The sequence below is a fragment of the Mobula birostris genome, chromosome 1, assembly GCF_030028105.1.
Source record: "Mobula birostris isolate sMobBir1 chromosome 1, sMobBir1.hap1, whole genome shotgun sequence".
Taxonomy (NCBI): domain Eukaryota; kingdom Metazoa; phylum Chordata; class Chondrichthyes; order Myliobatiformes; family Myliobatidae; genus Mobula; species Mobula birostris.
The window spans coordinates 67,086,649-67,108,631 of NC_092370.1; the positions used below are offsets into that span (position 1 = coordinate 67,086,649).

The 21,983-nt window shown below is 39.9% G+C and overlaps 1 protein-coding gene across 2 annotated transcripts in view; it reads left to right on the plus strand.

Annotated features, from left to right (window-relative positions):
• The first annotated feature begins 1,199 nt into the window (after nucleotides 1-1,199).
• Nucleotides 1,200-21,983, plus strand: part of LOC140196759 (NEDD4-like E3 ubiquitin-protein ligase WWP1) — a 157,378-nt gene continuing 136,594 nt past the window's right edge. Inside the window, exon 1 of one of the 2 annotated variants that reach the window (XM_072256491.1) lies at nucleotides 1,200-1,419. In XM_072256491.1, coding sequence (XP_072112592.1) covers nucleotides 1,240-1,419 — 180 coding nt within the window. In that variant the 5' untranslated portion in view covers nucleotides 1,200-1,239. The remainder of the gene's footprint in view (nucleotides 1,420-21,983) is intronic. The other variant, XM_072256501.1, reaches the window with a different exon arrangement.

Here is a 21,983-nt window from a genome sequence, read left to right on the forward strand (position 1 = left end):
CCTGCTCTTGTATTCTAGACCTCTTGAAATGAATGCTAACACTGCATTTGCTTTCCTCACCGACGACTCAGCCTGCATATTAACCTTTAATTTATTCTGCACAAGGATTCCCAAATACCTTTGCATCTCAGGTTTTTGAATTTTCTCCCCATTTTGAAAATAGTCTGCATATTTATTTCTTCTATTAAAATACATGACCATGCATTTTCCAATATTGTATTTCATTTGCCACTTTCTTGTCCATTTTCTTAATCAGTCTTAGTCCTTCTGCAGCGTACCTGTTTTGTCAACACTACCTGCCCCTCCACCGATCTTCATATCATTTGCAAACTTGGTAACAAAGCCATCTATTCCATCATCTAAATCATTGATACCTGTATACTGCATAGCATTAAAAAAACGCGGTCCCAGCACGGACCCGTGCGGAACACCACTAGTCACTGGCAGCCAACCAGAAAAGGATCCTTTTATTCCCACTCTGCCTGCTACCAATCAGCCAATGCTCTAAACATGCCAGTAACTTCCTGTGATACGGTTCTGTAATACTAAGGCCTTATGAAAGTTCAAATAATATTGCTCCAGTAGGGGTTCAGAGCAGAGGAATGTTCTGAGAAGAAATGTGAGAGCAAGTTGAATCACCCGTCCTAAATTCTATAACTTTAAATCCTCCCAAAAAGCCCATCACCTAAACCGCAAGTTGCCAGCATTAGTCAAAAAGTCGAGTTATTTTTTTCGACGCGGTCTTTGTAACATTTCAGCCGACATTGCACGCACACCTTTGAAGCAGTTAACTTGTTTCAGCTCCATTCGGGATCATCATGGATAGTTTTCATTGTTCCCTTAAATCCTAAAACCGCAGCTGCAGGCGCCTTGTACCCACTGTCACTGAAGAAGAAAAAAAGCCGAAAGACTCCTTGAATTGATATAACAGGTTTATCACCTTCCATCCCAGATCCCATGTTGTTACCAGTTCCAGATAGCATTAGCGCAGTATGTCCACATTTCAGCATCCTTACTCAATGGATGTTTGACCTTTAACTTATCAAAAGCCGGTCTTATGGTACAGGTTGCAACAAAGGTAAATCTCCCTTCAGGATATTTGTATGCAACTAAATATGCATCTTCAGGAGGGTGCAGGGTGACTGCACGCTGTAACACCCGATCGTTAACATTCGCCTCTTAACCGGAGCCGTGAAGCAAACCTCACCGCTCGCAAGCGCGTCCCCACGACTCCTAACGATGAGCGCCGATTCCGACGGGGAGAGGAGGGTGTGGGTACGCGCGCGGGCGCGGATGCGCGCACGCGGTGTCGGTGCCGGCAATGGGAATCGGAGAACGGGGCTACACGGAGGAGCGGAGAATCGGAGAGTAGGAAGCCGGAACGGTAGCGCCTGGGAGGAGGAGGAGGCCTTAGATTCGGTGAGAGGCACGGGCCTGGCGGGGGGGGGTACCGTCGCTGTTGTTTGTGTGGGGAGGGGGGGGCGCTGTCTGTCGCTTGTTCAGGCCGAGAGCAGGATTCGGTCACAGTTATTACCCGAGCCCCGGGCTGTCAACAGGGAGGAGGCCGGTTATGTGCGCTCTTTAAAAATATCGATGAGTGCCCGTCCGGGCCTATGACACCATCTGAGGGTGCGAGGGCGTGCGGCCGAGTTTCGGGCCAGAGTGTAGAGGCGGGTAGATACTCGTCCTGCTAAATATTTGCCCTTCTGCTCTCGGACCGGAGGTAACAAGCAAACGTTTACCCCTTCCCCCAACCGGCGTATCGCCGAGCAAACAAAGCTGAGTTTAGAGCTCGCTCAATCCGGATTGTGTAAAAACAAAACAAATAGATCGATGTTATTAATAAAACTTAGTGTCAAATGACGGGGCAATTGCAGTATGATTTCTCTGGCACTGGGTTTTCATGGCCGTTGGTCGGATCCTAGGGCTTGTTCCTCGCTTATCCAGTTCTTAGATGCAAGGAAACTGAGCCTGCCTAGATTTGTACCACGATGGAAGGCATCACTGCCTGGTCTCTGCGCCCGAACGGGGAGGGACAGGAAAGGTGGACTTGCTTGTGAGAGGACTACTGCAGTTCTAACTGTACACTGCTCGCCTCGCAATCAGTGTCCATGACCATGACGAAGCAACAGCAGTACGTCTTGTTCTTGTGGATGAGTGTTTTTGATCAGAAGCTGAGTCAACCTGCGTAGAGTCTTGTGTAATTTGAGAGAGAAGACATTTTGCAAGTTTTGACCATTTTTGAACGTTTTATGGAATTAGTTCGTTTTTTAAAAATGTTTTCCGAACTTCTGTTAGCTGTAGCTGTACCCATCCCCACATGTATGCAAACTCCCAAATCGGATAATTCCTGGATTCTTCTGCCACTACTGTCGGAAATAAAACATTGCAGCATCTCTTTCACGGGGCTTTTGTAGGCCCAACGTTGTCTTCGAAAAAACAGCTGATGCGCGGTTTTAGTTTCGTAATTATAATGTTACTGACGGATTTTTATTATTCCTATTTGAAAAGGAAAATTATAGTTGTTGTGCTCTGTCTGCCGGGATAAAATATCTTTGATATATTACTGAATTTGTACGGATTAACCTTTTCAAAACTACTATGCTTCACTAAATTTAAGTAGCATGGAAATTAAACTTAATTTCTACAAGAGTGAGTTGTTGAGGGCATAGTTCCATATCTTCCAGTGTTAATATTAGTATACATGAGGCTTTGTTTTCGTGTTTTGATTACATAAGAGGCTATTGTTTACCAGAAGTCCAATTGCCCAAAGTACTTTTTGAATTTCTCAAGACATTGTTTTTGAAGACTGTCTACTAGACTAATTAATGTAAATGTCATTAAAACATGAGATTCTTTAAAATCAAAAGTCTGACTCTTCTCAAATCTGCAATGCATGTCTTAAAATATATTACCCATTAGAAGCTTAAACCAGCTGGCCTTTCACTTTGCAGACATTTTCTGTATCTCCTGAAACTATTAACTTTGTGGTACAGAATACTATTTCTTTTGACCAGAGTGCATTAGGATTGCAGCTTCTCCAATTATTGCACAACAGAGTTGATGGACTTTAATTTGCTGCTAATACACATTGAATTGTATTTATGATCATCCTCAGGTCATGTACTTTTGAATTGGTAAAAGGTTGAGAATAATTAAATAAGACACAAATTTGCTATTTTTACATGTACTTATCTTGATTAAAAGTAAGGTTAAATGTGATAGGGTATGTAATAATGATTAAGTTAAGGATGTTAATGCTTTAAAGATTGTATTATTTTGCCAACTGTTCTTAGGGTTGTATTAATGTTGAGAGAAATTTCCATAGGTGCCTTCTGTGGGGAGCCCATAAATAAGGGAGTATGCATTTTGTTTTGCACTTCATTCTCTTGTGTACCTGCCTTTGGTTATTAGAGACTCACTAGTGATAAGGATGAGATTGCAAAGATTCACAGCCGAAGCAACTAGATTGCTTACATTGGTGGGGTGAATTTAGGAAACAGAAATGAGTACAGTGAGTTGAATATTGGACCGGAAGGAGAAAATGTACCATCCTAACTGGGGGAACAATAATATGTAATGGTAGGCCAGTCCCCAACTGTGTTTACTGGAAATTTGACAGGCTATGATAAAATGTGGGGCTGGGTGTGTGTTTGAGAACATGATGTTTTCCAGATGAGTAGTAATATTGAGAAAGACAATGGCTGTACGTAAAAACATCAGGCAATCTTGGCCCTCAAATTAATTGTTGATACTTGTGTGATCCTGACCCTCCACCTTGATTCTCCATAGGACAAAGAAAGACACATTTAATGCAATTGTATGAAAGTTGCCAAACTACTGCATCCAGTTGCATTGGAAATCGGGATTGCTGATTGCTGACAGCCATAGACTGTTTTGTTGCAAGAAGGGACATTTCTATTTAGAAATGCAGTAGGCTGCCATTGGTGAGGACACAAGAAAATGGGCAGCAGTAGGCCATCTGGCTTCTTAAGCTTATCCTACCATTCAGTATAATTATCGCTGATCAATTCTGGCCTCATCTCCGGTTCTGTGCCATTTTCTCTTTAACCTGAATTACTCCAATGTTTCAAACATTTGAAACACCTCAAGTTCTTATGATATATTTTGATGATGCCCTGAGAAGGTTAAGAAAAATGACAAATCTGATCCTTTATAATGGACAGATGGCAAGACTACTAATTATAGTGACTGACTATACTTAACAAAAACTGCCCTATTAGGGAAGAGATTAGTTGAAAATGGATTGGAAAATATATTGGTCATAACCAGGTTTAAGCAAGCTTGTAAGGATTCATATATTTATATACATACAAGAGGACAAGGGGATAGGTTGGGGTTTATGTATATGTGAATCCTTAAAAGCCTGTGTAAGTGCATTTAAAGAGCAAAACAAATATGTCAAAAGTGGTACAAAATGAGGGGGTGGTACTCAATATCTAATATTCAAGGTGGACAAAACTAAAGTACTTAATTAAGTCTGAAAATAGCTGAAAAAGAACAATGGGTAGTGAAATAGAAAATAGAGGCAATGGGGGCAAACCCAAAAATTGTTACCAAGGTAATTCTGATTTTTTTTTTCTAAAAAGTTGATATGTTAAGCTATTGAGGGATGATGGGACCATAGCTATGACATAAGGATCAACAAAATACTGATGATCTATCTGAGAAATGCCTTGGAAGTGAATCTTTTTAACGTATTGCAACACCAACTATGTGTTGAAACTGGTTTGCAATGCTTCTGAATATATTACTTGAGCTGTGGATTGTGTACTTGAGAAGGTGAGAGGCCTATTGTCCATATCTCAAAGTGAAATAAGATGCATGCAAATCTAAAGAGAGACTTTGATCTGGAGTTACAAAGTTCTACAAACTTCGTGCTCAAAAGACTCTTTATTGACCACAGATCTCTGCTATACTGGGTCTAAAATGGCTGATTGGCAGATGAGGAGGTGGGCCGTTTTACCATGTCAGCGTGACTATGATATTGAATAAAGAACATGAAGACAAATTGCTACGCCAGTGCTTTGTCAAGACTACTTGATGAAGAGGCTATAATGAGGGTAGAGAACAAACTTTGTGTGGGGAAGGACCACTGTGTAGGATTCTTCTACTGGAGAGGGGGGAGCTTGGTGGGGTGGGAGGAAGCCCTCAATTATTGTGATAGTTAGGAAACAACTCCAGAGTGCCACATGAGTGGCAGCAGGGATATTAATATGTATGGATGTAATAGAACGGTATAGAATATACTGACTATGTAAAGAATGAAAAGGTATTGAACAATTTATTTGTGTAAGTAGCCTTTTATTATGAATAAAGTTTATTTTGTATGAAAACAAAGTTTGTGTTGTACAGATTTGAGATAATGTTTCCATTAAAATAGACCTTTGCAAACCAAAACTTTATTTTAAAACAAGTATATGAATACACACTCATTGAATGGATGGATCCAGACACAGGTCTGTCAAAAGACAGGAAGTATCTTACAGTGTGAATGAATACTAATCAGTGTTGTATAAACTGCTGACAAAGGACTGTGATCTTGGAAGAATGTCAGGAGATGGCAATGGAAGAGTTCCATGTACGACACTTAGGTATTGTAAGAAGGAAAGGAATGGCCAGAGAATTTGTCTATTGACCTGGTATTTTCAGATACAAAAGCTTAGCTAGTTGGTGTACAGAATGTTAAGATTGTCTTGACAGATACTTCCACACTTGAAGTCCTGCTTTAGGGGGATGTATTCAACATTTTCCACAGATTCTTATCCACCGTTATTTAAAGGAGTGGACCAGTTTTTGGAATTATTTGACAGCTGTTCAGACTGGCTAGAAGTCACATGTGTAAGCAGAATACACACAAAATGCTGGAGAAACTCTGCAGACCAGGCAGCATCTGTGGGGATAAAATGTACAGTTGACCCTTCGAGCTGAAACCCTTTGGCAGGACTGGAGAAAAAACGGCTGAGGAGTAGATTTGAAAGATGGGGGAGGGAGAAAGAAACACCAAGCAATAGGTGAAACTTGGAGGGAGAGGGATGAAGCAAAGAGCTAGGAAGTTGATTGGTGAAAGGGTCTGAAGGCCTGGAAGAAAGGGATGGGGAGGAGAGCACCAGAGGGAGGCGATGGGTGGTAAGGAGATCAGAATCCGAATCTGGTTTATTATCACTGGCATGTGATGTGAAATTTGTTAACTTAGCAGCAGTTTAATGCAATACATAATATAGAAGAAAAAAAATAATAAGTAAATCTTATTCAGTACACTTTATACAGTATACTTTATAACATGATAGAGGGACAAGGGTAAATGGTGAAGGGGGAGGGGTGGAAGCATTACTGGAAGTTTGGGAAATCGATGTTCGTACCATCAGGTTGGAGGCTACCCAAACGGAATACAAGGTGTTGTTCCTCCAACCCAAGTGTGACCTTATCTTGGCAGTGGAGGAGGTCATGGATGGACATATCCAAATGGGAATAGGAAGTGGAATTAAAATGGGTGGCCATTGGATCACACGTGTGAGCCCTTGCACCACTTTAATTAAAGAATTAACATCCATTTCTGCCAAGCAGTGTCTATGTGAAGTTGTATCAGGCTGTAATCCATTGTTCAGATCCTTTCAGTTTGAATAATTTATTAAAACTAGTGGAACAAAACATCTTATCAGTTTTCTCACCAGCCATTTTCCATTGGAGAAGGGGGAAGGCAAGTTTGTAGGGTGAAAAAGGGTGTGGATAGTCAGAGAACATAACCATTGAATATTGCAACATTATATCTGAGTAATAAAATCACAACCCACACAACGATTTACCAAGACGTTACTGAATTGAAGTCTCAGAACAAGATTGAGACTTGCCCAACCCAATTTGGAGGATAAGGTAGAGGAGAGGAAATGAAAGCTCTATAAGTGTTGTATCACGAGATACAAGGGAAATAGAATTCAACAAGATTAGTGATAAAATAGAGGGTAATGTGGAGATTTATGGGGCTAGGAATTATCCATTGAAGTTGGCTGAAGGCTTGTTTCCCACTTCATCCCAACACTGCATTTTGGGAATTCACAGAGAATATAGTTGCAAGAAAAAAAATTGTGAACCCGTTGTAATAGATATACAGCTATATAAGACCTGAGGTAGACCCTACTTGGCGTACTGTGTTCAGTTCTGGTCGCCTCACTACAGGAAGATAGGTGGATACTGTAGCGAGAGTGCAGAGATTACAAGGATGTTGTCTGGATTGGGGAGCATGCCTTATGAGAAGAGGTTGAGTGAACTTGGCCTTTTCTCCTTGGAGCGCTGGGAGATGAGAGGTGACCAGATAGAGGTGTGTAAGATGAGAGGCATTGATCATGTGGATAGCAAGAGGCTTTTTCCCAGGGCTGAAATGGCTTACATGAGGGGGCATAGTTTAAGGTGCTTGGAAGTAGGTGCAGAGGGGATGTCAGAGCTAAGTTTTTTCACACAGACAGTGGTGGGTGCGTGGAATGCACTACCAGCGACAGTGGTAGGGGCAGATACAATAGGGTCTTTTAAGAGACTCTTGGATAGGTACATGGAGCTTAGAAAAATAGAGGGCCTAGAAAAATGGAGGAAATTCTTGGCAGTTTCTAGAGTAGGTTACATGTTTGGCACAACATTGTGGGCCGAAGGGCCTGTAATGTGCTGTAGATTTCTATGTTTCAATGTTTTCTATGTTTCTAATTATCTGGTCTTCTGCATTAATTACTCAAGATATGGTCTGATCTTCATCTAAGTCACAATAATAGAAAAACACTAAATATTTTTTAATACAAATGAAATACAACTAATAGGCAAATTATTTTTATGCAATTATAAAATATCTGCATACTATAAAATAGATTTTATTTTTGATTATTATTTATAAAACAGTTGGAAAGAGTTAAATAGCCAGTAAATAGGACTGTTATAATCGTTTTACAAAGAAAGGGTAGGAAAGATAAATTTTACTGTTCGTTATTCAAGCAGAAACTTTTAAGGAAAAGAAACACCGACTGAAAATTTGAAATACAATGTAGAAAGTCTCAGTAATGAGAATGTATAGATAAATATTTTTGGTGCGTTGGTAGATGCATAATTTTTATGTTTTTTTTGCTCAAGGACTGGGAACAATTTATAATGGAGATCATGGTGAGAAAGTTGGAGAGCAAGTCACCTGGTTCTGCTGTTTCTCTTTGTGTTCAACTTGAGTGCTGCAAGCAGATCAGTTGCTTAACACCTTGGTCAGAGATTGTGTATGACTTTGGACAACATAGGAAGAAAATCATTAATACAAAATGGAAGTGATTGTGCTTATATACGTGCAGCTTCTGTTGTGTTATGGACAAGTATGACAGTGCAATAGGAAGACTGAATATTGTTGACATATAAAAGTAGTAGTTGGAATATTTCTGATGCAAGTTGTTACTTTATATAGTAGTGTATTAAATCGTTCAGTATTGTAAATATATTGATTATGCATTCTTTGTTTACATATTTCATTAAGGGTTATATGTAAAAGTACATGAATGGTCTACGTCATCTATCACCATGTCAGAAGTGCACATCTTGCTTAAGTAAAAATGAAACTAAGTAGAGATGTTATTCCCATCTGTGTTTTCCTTTCAACTAATTTTATATTTTGGAGATAAAAGTATACAATGCCAAAGAGAAAATTTTAAACCCGTTACCTGTTGCAGTGCAGTGACAAATGGTCAAGTAAAAAAAACAGTGCTGCAAGTGCTTCTTCATGAAGTGACAGAGCTAGTCGAGTTTAAAAAGAAGGGCAGAAAATGGACAAATTCATGGGTTCATAAGCAGTGAGTACTGGGTGATAATCATAAATACATTTTTTTTGAAAAAGAAGAAATGGCTGGCTACATCAGAAAGATAGATGCATTCAACTACACAAGAGATAACTGGAATATATATACTGAGCTAATTGAGCAGTAATGGGCAAGGAGAAGCAAGTGCCAGAGGTTTAAGGGCATATAGTTTGCTTAGAAGTTTAACTGCTCTAACCAAACCAGCTGAAATGTGCTTTGGTGATATTGTGAAAGTAATGCAGAAAGGTTTAGAACTGAAACCATTATTGATTGCAGAGTGATGTAGGTTTCATAAACAGAATTAAAAGGAAAGGAAGACAATTTCTTCATACATGGCTGAATTGAAGAGATTGTTGGAAGGTTGCCAGTTTAGAGATGGGCTTATTGATGAACTATGAGATTATTTAGTTTGTGGATTCTTACAAGAATGCATTCAAAAATGCCTCCTGACTGAAGAACAACTAACATTTACAAGAGCAGTTGAAATTGCTGTATCAATGGAACTAGCAAACAGGGATGCAATTGAGTTGCAGTCAGGAGTGAAAGTGAGTGTGAACAAAATTTCAACAAACAGATAATGTTACCATTGTGGCAGGGCTCACATACATTAGACCAATGCAGGTTTAAAGGTGAAACTTGCAGAAAACACAATAAAGTAGGACATGTACAAAAAGTATGTCAGGTAAACAAAAACACAGTGAAGAGAAAAAGATAAAAAGTCAAATTGCATTTTCAAAAAAATTACTAATCTGCATGCTGTTGATGAAAAAATCTGATAATGATGAGAGTGACACGGGACTGAGTAGCCTTGAGATCTCCCGTGTGAAAACCAACAAAGGACAATCAATACAGTTTACACCAAAATTGAATGACAAATTAATTAAAATGGAATTGGACACTGGTTCAACTGTTTTGAGTCATTCCACAAAATGTGTTTGGCATTTCATAGATACTAAACTGAAGCCTACAAATATCCAACTATGAATTTATACTGGGTAAGAGATAACTCCTGTGGGAATGACATTTGGCAGTGAAATAAAACAACCAACAAGCCACATTGGGCTTGTATGTGGTAAAAACAGGAAGGCCAGCATTGTGGGGCTGTGATTGGCTGAGACAACTACAACTTAATTGGAGATCCATCCACTATTGGCATGCCATATCCATGACAAGACAGTCAACAGAAAGTGAATTAAGAAAGATACTAAATGATGCATCAGCAGTGATCAAGAATGGCATTGGAAAAATCAAAACATATCAAAGCTAAAATGGTGTTAATTGAAAGTGCCACACCCAGGTTTTGCAAAGAATGGTTCTTTATACTATTCATGATAAAGTAGCCTTTGAGCTTGATCATATGGAGACTGAAGGAATTCTCTTCAAGGTAGAGTGGAGCCCATGGGCAACACCTGCAGTTCCAGTAGTCAAGAAAAATGAGTCTATCGGAATCTCTGGTAATTTTAAGGTCACCATTAACCCAGTACTTGAAAGTAGATCAATACCCTCTGCCTAGGATAGAGGATATTTGTGCAAACCTCGGAGAAAAACATTTTGTAATGTGGACTTTTGGATTGGGACAAGCAGAGCGGTTTGGGAACTGAATTCTGAAGGAAGGCAGTTTTTTAAAAAACTTCTTCGAGTGCAAGAAGGACGAGACTGCGCAGGCATATGACGTAGACAGGACAGCGCAGAGAGTTTAAAAAGGAAGGTTACTTCCAACGGCTGTCTTTTGGATCGGGACAAGCAGAGCGGCGTGGAAGCTGAATTCTGAAGGAAGACAGTTTTTTTTTTTAAAACTTCGAGTGCAAGAAGGACGAGACTGCGCAGGCGCGTGACGTAGACAGGACAGCGCGGAGAGTTTAAAAAGGAGATCACCCTATACAGCGGGCAGCGGAGTGAGTGGCAGCAGAGTGTGGGGCTTTGGCTTCAACGGGCTTTGGCGGTAACGGGAAGAGGTGAGAGCAAGGCACCAACTCTTTTTTTTTTTTTCCCCCCCTTTGCGAATCGGCCCAGACAGACAGGAACAGCTGGGCTCACACAGCTAACAGTACGAGTTAACGGTTTAAAAAGTTCGACTGTTTGTCAAGGTAAGTGGGTGAGTAGACTTATTTTTCCTGTTTCATTCCTGTAGAATTAGATAGCATGCCTGCAGGGTTAATGCTTTGTTCAGGGTGTCAGATGTGGGAATCCTGGGAGATCTCCAGCCTCCCTGATGGCAATATCTGTGCCAGTTGCATCGAGATGAAGCTCCTCAGAGACAGTGTTAGGGATCTGGAGCTGCAGCTTGATGACCTACTGCTTATTAGGGAAACGAAAGAGGTGATAGACAGGAGATACAGGGAAGTAGTCATCCCTAGGCTACAGGGGTTAGAAAACTGGGTGACTGTCAGGAGAGGGAAGGAAAATGCCCCAATAGTGGAGAGCACCCCTGTGGCTGTCCCCCTCAGCAACAAGTATCTTGTTCTGGTTGCTGTTGAAGGGGATGACCTGACAGGGGACGCCCACGGTGACTGGGTCTCTGGCACTCAGCCTGGCTGTTGTGCAGGAGGGAAGGCAGGAGAAGAGGAATGCGGTAGTCATAGGGGATTCCATAGTCAGGGGAACAGACAGGAGATTCTGTGAGCCTGATAGAGATACCCGCATGGTGTGTTGCCTCCCAGGTGCCAGTGTATAGGATGCCTCGGATCGGGTCCAGAATATTCTGAAGGGAAGCCGAAATCCAATGTGTCGGTATTTCAGTGGAGTAAAGGAAATTATAGTGGCATGAGAGAGGAACTGGCCAAAGTTGACTGGAAAGGGACACTGGCGGGAGGGACGGCAGAGCAGCAGTGGCTGTAGTTTATGCGAGAAGTGAAGAAGGTGCAAGACAAATTTTCGAATGGAAAAGGGATGCAACCGTGGCTGACAAGAGAAGTCAAAGCCAAAGTTAAAGGAAAGGAGAGTGCATACAAGGAAGCAAAAATTAGTGGGAAGACAGAGGATTGGGAAGTTTTTAAAAGCTTACAAAAGGAAACTAAGAAGGTCATTAAGAGGGGAAAGATGAACTATGAAAGGAAGCTTGCAAATAATATCAAGGAGGATACTAAAAGCTTTTTCAAGTATATAAAGAGTAAAGGACAGGTGAGAGTAGATATAAGACCAATAGAAAATGATGCTGGTGAAATTGTAATGGGAGATAAGGAGATGGTGGAGGAACTGAATGAGTATTTTGCATCAGTCTTCACTGAGGAAGACACCAGCAGTATACCGGACACTCAAGGGTGTCAGGGAAAAGAAGTATGCACAGTCACAATTGTGACAGAGAAAGTACTCAGGAAACTGAATAGCCTAAAGGTACATAAATCTCCTGGACCAGATGGAATGCACCCTCGTGTTCTGGAGGAAGTAGCTGTGCAGACTGCAGAGGCATTAGCGATGATCTTTCAAATGTCGATAGATTCTGGCATGGTTCCGGAGGACTGGAAGATTGCACATGTTACTCCACTATTTAAGAAGGGGGCATGGAAGCAAAAAGGAAATTATAGACCTGTTAGCTTGACATCGGTGGTTGGGAAGTTGTTGGAGTTGATTGTCAAGGGTGAGGTTACAGAGTACCTGGAGGCATATGACAAGATAGACAGAACAAGCATGGTTTCCTTAAAGGAAAATCCTGCCTGACAAACCTATTGCAATTTTTTGAGGAAATTACAAGTAGGTTAGGCAAGCGAGATGTAGTGGATGTTATATATTTGGATTTTCAGAAGGCCTTTGACAAGGTGTCACACGTGAGGCTACTTAACAAGATAAGAGCCCATGGAATTACGGGAAAGTTACATACGTGGATAAGGCGTTGGCTGATTGGCAGGAAACAGAGAGTGGGAATAAAGGGATCCTATTCTGGTTGGCTGCTGGTTACCAGTGGTGTTCCACAGGGGTCTGTGTTGGGGCCACTTCTTTTTACGTTGTACATCAACGATTTGGATTATGGAATAGATGGCTTTGTGGCTAAGTTTGGTGATGATACGAAGATAGGTGGAGGGACCAGTAGTGCTGAGGAAACAGAGTCTGCAGAGAGACTTGGATAGATTGGAAGAATGGGCAAAGAAGTCACAAATGAAATACAATGTTGGAAAGTGTATGGTTATGCACTTTGGCAGAAGAAATAAATGGGCAGACTATTATTTAAATGGGGAGAGAATTCAAAGTTCTGAGATGCAACGGGACTTGGGAGTCCTCGTACAGGATTCCCTTAAAGTTAACCTCCAGGTTGAGTCGGTAGTGAAGAAGGCGAATGCAATGTTGGCATTCATTTCTAGAGGAATAGAGTATAGGAGCAGGGATGTGATGTTGAGGCTCTATAAGGCGCTGGTGAGACCTCACTTGGAGTACTGTGGGCAGTTTTGGTCTCCTTATTTAAGAAAGGATGTGCTGACGTTGGAGAGGGTACAGAGAAGATTCACTAGAATGATTCTGGGAATGAGAGGGTTAACATATGAGGAACGTTTGTCCGCTCTTGGACTGTATTCCTTGGAGTTTAGAAGAATGAGGGGAGACCTCATAGAAACATTTCAAATGTTGAAAGGCATGGACAGAGTGGATGTGGCAAAGTTGTTTCCCATGATGGGGGAGTCTAGTACGAGAGGGCATGACTTAAGGATTGATGGGCGCCCATTCAGAACAGAGATGCGAAGAAATTTTTTTAACCAGAGGGTGGTGAATCTATGGAATTTGTTGCCACGGGCGGCAGTGGAGGCCAAGTCATTGGGTGTATCTAAGGCAGAGATTGATAGGTATCTGAGTAGCCAGGGCATCAAAGGTTATGGTGAGAAGGCAGGGGAGTGGGACTAAATGGGAGAATGGATCAGCTCATGATAAAATGGAGCAGACTCGATGGGCCAAATGGCCGACTTCTGCTCCTTTGTCTGATGGTCTTATGAACTTAGCTGAGGCCTACCTACAGATGGAGATGGGAGAAGAGTTCAAAGTGTTTCTCATCATAAACTTTCTTAAAAGGCTTTGTTGCACTTTATAGGCTTATTTTTGGAGTAGCATCTGCACCTGTACTCTAACAAAAAGTTATGAACTGGGTGCTGAAAACACTCAGTGTTACGTGGATGGCATCATTGTTACTGGTTAGGGTTACAAGGAGCCTCTCCAAAATCTCAAGGCACTGTTACGAGGGGTGATTAATAAGTTCGTGGCCTAAGGTAAAAGGAGTCAATTTTAGAAAACCTAGCACATTTATTTTTTAACATAGCCCTCTCTTACATTTATACACTTAGTCCAGTGGTCATAAAGCTTTGAGTGATTATGCATAAGGTTTGAAGTTAATAACTCATCTCCTTCGCCTTAGGCCACGAACTTATCAATCACCCCTGATGAGATATCAACTTCAAACTTTCTGTATTATCACTCAAAGAGTTGAACTGCATGTGCATGTAACGAGAGCCATGTAACTCATCTCCTTCTACCTTAGACCACGAACTTATCAATCACCCCTCGTAAAACATTAGAGGATTATGGGCTCAGAGTGTGAATTCTTCAAATGAAGCATCACTTATTGTGGTTACACTGTTGACACAAGATTACATATATGTGCTGAGAAAATTCAAGCCATGGTGGATACCCCAGGCGAAAAGATGTGTCACCAATGCAGTCCTTTTTTGCATTTGTCAATTGCTATCACAGGTTCCTGCCAAACCTGAGTACTGTGCTCCTCTCCTTGAACTCATTACTAGAGATTGGGAAGAAATGGCAATGCACAAAGCAATGTGAGGTGGCTTTCTAAAAGGTAAGGGTAATGGTGATGTCAGATATTGTACTGACATGACCTGCATCATTCAGTGAAGCTTGCATGTGATGCCTCACTTAATGGGATAGATGCAGTCATGTCACATGTGATGGAAGGGAACGCCCCATAGCTTTTGCATCATGTTCCCTTACCGCTGTAGACTCTGAACCATTGCAGAGAAAATTATGGACAGAGAGGCCTTGAGTGTCATTTAGGGTCTAAAACCTTTCACACAATACTCGTATGGGAGAGTGTTTACCTTCATTAGTGATCATCAACCACTAGTGTCCATTTTCTATTTCCAGAAGGATGTTTCATTAATAGCCGCAGTATGAATGCTGATTTGGGCTATGTTTCTTGGAGGACACAACTACAAGATTGAACTGAAGAGGACAACTAATCGTGGAAATACTAATGGATTGTCCAGTTTATCCTGGGTAAAGGAAGTACCTGAAAAATGTATAGAAGTGGATATTCCTCTTGACCTATTCTTCCTAATGTAAACCGAAAGTCAAAGGTGATACCAGAAAATACCCCACACAGTTTCCGCTCTACATGGCTACACAAAATGGCTGGAATGTGCAATAGAAACTCCAATTTCCCCATTTTTACTCGTGCCAGGATGAACTTGCCCTTTCTGACAGTGGTTGCCATATGAGAGGATTGAGAGTTGTTCTGCCAGCCAAGCAGAGAGCTAAAGTATTGAGGAGCTACACGCTGGACATCTAGGCATGGTTAAAATGAAAACATTGGCTCGAAGCTTTGTTTGGTAGTCTGCGATAGATTAGCAGATCAAGTAGCTTGCCATGTACTGTTCAGGATGCCAACATGTCCAAAAGAAAGGTATTCCGGTCTGTCAGTATTGTGGAAAGGTCTTAGGAACATGTAAAAAAAAATTCTGTAAAACAAAGATGCTTCAAAAATAATGAAATGATCCTAAATTTCAAAAAATTAACTATAAAGAGGATTAAATAGTAAAATTTCAAAAAAATAACTATAAAGAGGATTAAACAAAAAAAAACTAAATCAAATCAATATTTGTTATGACTGTCCTTTGCCTTTAAAACTGCATCAATTTTCTTTGGTACAGTTTTAAAAAAAAAAGGTTGGTAGTTGTTCCAAGTATCCTAGAGAACTGGTACAGTTCTTCTCCAGTCTTTGGCTGTTTTGCTTCTTCTATCTTTCCAGGTAATTCCAGGCAGCCTCGATGATGTTGAGGTCAGGGCTTTGTGGAGACTATACCATCTGTTGGTATGGCTTTGTTCTTGTTCTTGTTTTTGCTTCAGGTAATTCTTTTTCACCTTGGCCATGTATTTGAGGTTATTGTCCTGCTTCAGAATGAAGTTGGGGCCAATCAGTCGCCTCTCTGATGGTATTGCTTGATGAATGTGAATTTGCTTGTACTTTTCAGCATTGAGGATTCCATTAATTCTGACCAGATCACCAACTCCATTTGCAGTAATGCATCCCCAGACCTCCGCTGTGTTTCGCTGTTGGCTGCAGATACTCATTCATGTAGTACTCTCCAGCACTTCTATGGACAAACCGCCTCCTGTTTGAGCAAAAAATCTCATATCTTAACCCATCAGTCCAGAGAACTTGCTGCCATTATCTTGCATCCCAGTATTTGTGTTTTTGTGCATAACGGAGTCCCTTGGCTCTGTTTTCTCTTTGGAGGAATGGCTTTTTGGCAGCAATTCGTCTATGAAAACAACTTCTTACAAGAGCTCTATGGACAGTAGAGGGGTGTACTTGGGTTCCAGTGGTTTCTGTGAGTTCAGAGCTGACTTCTGATTTAGAAGCGATTTATCTGTCATCTGTTGCAGGCAGTTTCTGTGGCTGGCGACTACGTTTATGGTCCTCAACTTTGTCTATTTCTTTGTGTTTCTTCAGAAGAGCTTGGACAGCACATCTTGTAACTCCTGTCTGCTGCGAAATTTCTGCTTGGGAGAGATCTTGCTGATGCAGTATGATCACCTTGTGTCTTATTCCTGTGCTCACTCTTGCTACGGTGTAAAATTGATGATTTGAAGTTTAAACTGTCACATCTGCCAAGTACTCACCCTTTAGTTTGATTGTCTTTCACCCAGTTTGATTTCTTCTACACCCATTTCTGTTTCAGTTAATCAGTTTAGTTCATTCAGCTCATTATGTCATCAATCTTTAGTATCTGTTTGTTATCATTGTTTAATCATACATTTGGCTATATACCTGCAAAGTAATCAAGTTTCTATTTGAAAAGTGGTCTATTACTTAATATGTTACTTTCTTTAAATACAAAAAAAAGTTCTCCAACACTTAATTTTTTGGAAAATGAATGATTGGAAATCAAAAATTTGCTGCTTTCTACTGACACATGAATGCAGAAGACATATCGGAATTGAGATGCATTCTATATTGAGTTGGAGTTTATAGCTAAGGAGGGAGAAGTGTAGTGTATTTAATATTTCAGTAATATTTGAGTAATATAGGTTATGCGTAAAAGCACATGAGTGGCATATGTCATCACGCCACTGTGCACGTTTTGCTAAGTAAAAACCGAATTAAGAGTAGATACGTTATTCCCAGCACTGTCTTTTCTTTAAATTAGTTTTATGTTTTGAAGTTTCAAAATGATATTTAGTGCAGTGTTTGGGACTACTCACTTTTAAGGAATTGGCAGTAATGCAAAAAAAATTCTGGAGCACTTATTTAAAAAAAAACTCATCATTAGAAATTGGTCTCCTGTTGTAAATGGGCATCATAGTGTGGCTCATTTACAGTGCTTTCCAATTGATCTTTAACATTTTTAATTTTTTTACTGTTAGTATTTTCTCAGTCTTTAGATAAGGCTTTGATATTGGAAGGAATGGTGTGGAAGATTCATTTTAAAAATAATGAAGTTAACATGCATTCTGTAAATAAGAAAAACTATAGTTGTTGTACCCAATAAGTCAATAAGTTCAACAATCTGGTTTAATTTGGATACAACAAACTTAATGAGCATTGTAAAATTGATATTTATTATCATTATAAATTTTGGTAATGCAAACACTGCATGTTGCAGTGAAACCTCTATTTTGCATAGTGATTTGTATTTCCTTGTGTATATGTTTAGTGCTTTGGAGTGGATGATTTTTATCTTGAAGTACTGAAAACAAATACTGGAATCACCAACAGTTCCTGGTCCCTGAGAATCAGTTCTAGAGACAAGACGAGAGTTGATACTGTCAATTGTAAGCCAATGTACGCTTGGAAATGGAACTGTTTTGATTTGCAGTTGATAGTATAAACAGGATATAAGTGACAGAGTTAAAATGTAATCGACAAATGTGATAAATGGAGTATTTCGCTTCTCCAGACTCCAGAGAATGCAGATTTTATTGCTCTAGACTTTGGAAAAAGGAGCATCTAATTATACTGAGATTAATTTTATTTTGTTGACACACAATTTTACAATGGAAAAAGTGCGTTCGTTCAGAAATTTTTATATTTTTAGCTCTGTGTTGAATCTGTTTGGTTTCCTAGTCATTTTCCTGTATTTAGTTAACCAGGATATGCTTAATGTTATAATTTCTAAGATGTTATGGTGAGTACAGCAAGACACATTCCTGAGGTAATGTGTGGTATAGTACAAGGTGAGCACCCCGTATCCGTAAACCTCTAAAATCCAAATTGTTTTTAAGCACTGATATGACGACACAAATGGAAAATTCCACAAGGTGCAGTGAAGGTTCCCAAGTGACGTTCAGGTCTCTGCGCATTACAGACAGTTCTGAGAAGTGACCTCGCATATGTGATGAATAGAAATGAATGAAGCATAGAAAAATACTGCATAATATGGAAAAGGGAAGACCTCTAGTGTATTGAAAGAGTGATTTCATCAACATCGGAGTGAACATATGCTGCTTAATGGTATGCTGATCATGAAACAAATATAGATCTATCACAATAGATTGAAAATTGAAGGTAATTGTGGATATTCAGCAAGCTGGTTGCTGAAATTTTAAGAAGAGCTATGGCATTAAATTTTTAAAAATTTTGATAGTCTCTGCTGATCACGAAGCAGCAGAGAAATTCATTGAAGAGTTTGCTAAGATTATCGCTGATGAAAAGCTGACACGCTGAATGATTGCATCAGTACATACAGTATGTGTGATGAACATATGTAAGACAAAGCCTGCTCACTGGTAGTGCATAAATTCAGTCATAAATGACGATAATCCCAAGCTATCTCATTATATATTCCAAAATCCGAAACCTGAAACACTTCTGGCCCCAAGCATTTTGGATAAGGGGTACTCAACCTGTACAATGTCTGTAGGCCATGACTACTGTATTCCTGCATTATACATGTAATTGATTTGAATAGAGTAGGTTGCTAATATAAAACAAAAATTGAGTTTTTAAAATTCATATTGATGTTTTAGTATTTAAAAGTTGATCATGGTTTTAAATGATATTTTTTAAAATATATGTTTCTGCTGAATATAGATACTTTGAAACAATGGATGGGTCCTTAAGACATCACAGTCTTTCAGTAATCCATCAGAATGGTCCTTGGGGCAGAGCTATCATTTCCCAAGTGATTTCAGTAGTTTCCAGTTTGTCTTTTGGAATAGCTACAGCAACAATGCTTCAAGATGTGAAGTATAAGGCCACAAAATAGGCTAATTGGAAGCATGAAATAGTTCCATGCAGTCAGAGCAGAGTGCCTGCATATGTTTCTTTCACTGGAGGTTGTCCCCAGATCATGGCACATTTCTGTTCCTGAGGACTGTTCTTAGCCTGAGCAGTTTAGGAGTTTGAAAAGTAAAATGAGTTCTCATGTGGCAGAAGATGCTTTTGGAGATGAGTTGTCCCAGAGGAATAATAGTCTAGAGAAGCAATGTGCAAACGAGGATTCTTTATGGATTTGATCTGACGACATTCAAGCAAAAAGCTAGAACAGCCTAGCAGCAGCCATCAAAACCATCCACTGATTTTCCAAGCACTGACTCGTATGTGCAGGCTGTATAGAATTTGAGCATTCATAAGCTGGGAAGCATGTGCACCCGCTTGAGTACAGATGCTTTATTTCAACAAGGGGAAGTATGATAGCGTAGTAGATAGCACAGCGCTTTACAGTACCAGAGACCTAGGTTCATTTCCCACTGCTGTCTATAAGGAGTTTATACATTCTCTCCTTGACCACGTGGGTTTCCTCTAGGTGTTCTGCTTTCCTCCCACAATCCAAAGATGTTCTGGTTTGTAGGTTAATTGTACATTAAAAATTGACACATGATCAGGCTGTGGTGAAATCTGAGGTTGCTGGGCAGCATAGCTCAAAGAGCTGGGAAGGCCTATTCCATGCTCTATCTCAATAATTAAATAAATAACCAAACAAACTAGATAGCTTTACATCCTTATAGCACCTTTCTCAACCACTACATGTCAAACACTTCAGAATAGTGAAGAACTGTTGGGGAACCTTTGATCAGAAAGAAACAACTTAATGCTTAGAATCAGGGACCCTTTCTGAATCTGAGTAAGAATCAAGTTTATTATCACATATGTATGTCATAAAGCTTGCTTTGCTGCAGCAGTGCAGTGCAAAACAAAAATATGTTATATATTATAATGAGAGACACATATATGTATGTGTATTATATATAATATACTACTGTGCAAAAGTATTGGGCAAATATATACAGCTAGGCTGCCTCAGACTTTTGCACAGCACTCTATAGTCAACATGGAGCAGAGAGTGAGTTTGTAAAGCTGGTGGGAGCAAAGGATGTTAGGATTTTGGAAATGGTGAGGGTACTGAGCTGCAGGATGGTTGTGGGACAAATGACAGGAGTGCCGGGGCGGGTGGAGATTGTCATGGATGCAGACACACCGAGTCCTGAGACAAGGTCATTTTATTCCAAACATTTGGTTTATTGGTCATTGCAGATGGCTCTCTGGTGCTTCCTGCTCTCTCCTCTCTCACTTCTCCTTTTCCCAACCATGATTCACCTCTCCCTGTCCCCTTCCCACTCTCAGTCCACAACAGAAACCCATATCAGCATCAGGGTTCGCATCATTCATAGATGTCATGAATTTTTTTTGTGGCAACAGTATAGTGAATACATAAAATTACTACAGTACTATGCAAAAGTTTTTGGCACCCTAGCTTGCTGTGTGTGTGTGTGTGTGTGTGTGTGTGTGTGAGAGCATAAATTGTGAAGTAGTATTTTCACAGGTTAATTGTCAATTCAGAAATTTAAAACTTGCGGGAGTGGGGAGGAGGAAGAAGGTGTCTCTAAAATGTTGAGTGTGCATTTTCAGGCTTTTGTACCTGTTCTTTGACAGAAGTACAGTAATGAGAAGAGGGCATGTCCTGGGTGGTGGGGATCCTTAATGATGGACTTTATGAGAACCAGAAGAAATAGCGCAGGGGTTACAATTTTCTAAAGAGATGAAGGAAGCTGTAAGATGACAGTTGTCTTCAGCACTGTTTTTGTTTCAAATTCTATGGTCTACAATACATTTTGTTTTTCAAGAACAAACAACCTCTGCTTTACGGGTGGTAGATAGGTTAGGCTTGTGTTGTGTTCCTAGCAAATGGATTATATTGTGGTTTTCTGTAAGGCAAAGTAACACCATCAGTGCCTAAGTCAAAGAATGTGAGTTTGAAAAAAAGATTGCTTATATGTCTTATATGTTTACTTTCTTGATATAAATTCTACAAAATTGAATTTTATTCTCTATTTTAATTTTTGGGTCGTGATTTGTGAATTCTGTAACGGCAAATTTGCATTTCTCATAATATAAATGTTCCATTATGATCAAAAATAGGTGTTGCTTGTACTGTTAAGATGTAGCCTTGACTGCAACACGACTAATATGGTAACAAATTTACATACAGTAGGCACATAAATAGCAAGGTAATGATGACTAAGTAATTAGTGTTTGGTGCTGACTATTGTGCTGTCAGTGAAGTTTTCTTTCGTTGATAAATTAAAATTGTCTTTTGTAGACTGTCTGTTCTGATGCCTCAAGAATATCCTGAAAAGTCAAGGAACTAATTTGGAAGTTGCCAGTTTGGAGGTTAATTAGCTTCTTTAATCTGTTCCTAATATACATAGTACCAGAAGGTCTGGGGGAGTTGATGTACATGTCAGAGAGAATAGTTTACAGAAGAATAAGTGGAACAGTTGGTATTGCTGTGAGAGCTCTATAGGCTAAATGGTTATCTCTTACAGTGTCATTAGAATATATGAAAATATAAGAGCAAGAGATGAAAGATCTTAATTATATAATTAATTATATATTCTCACCTTGACCACTATGGCTGAGTTGACTGCCCTGCTGTGCTCCTTTAATTTCTTCTCAAGGATAATGTATGATACTTTGAGTATTCCATAAATTTA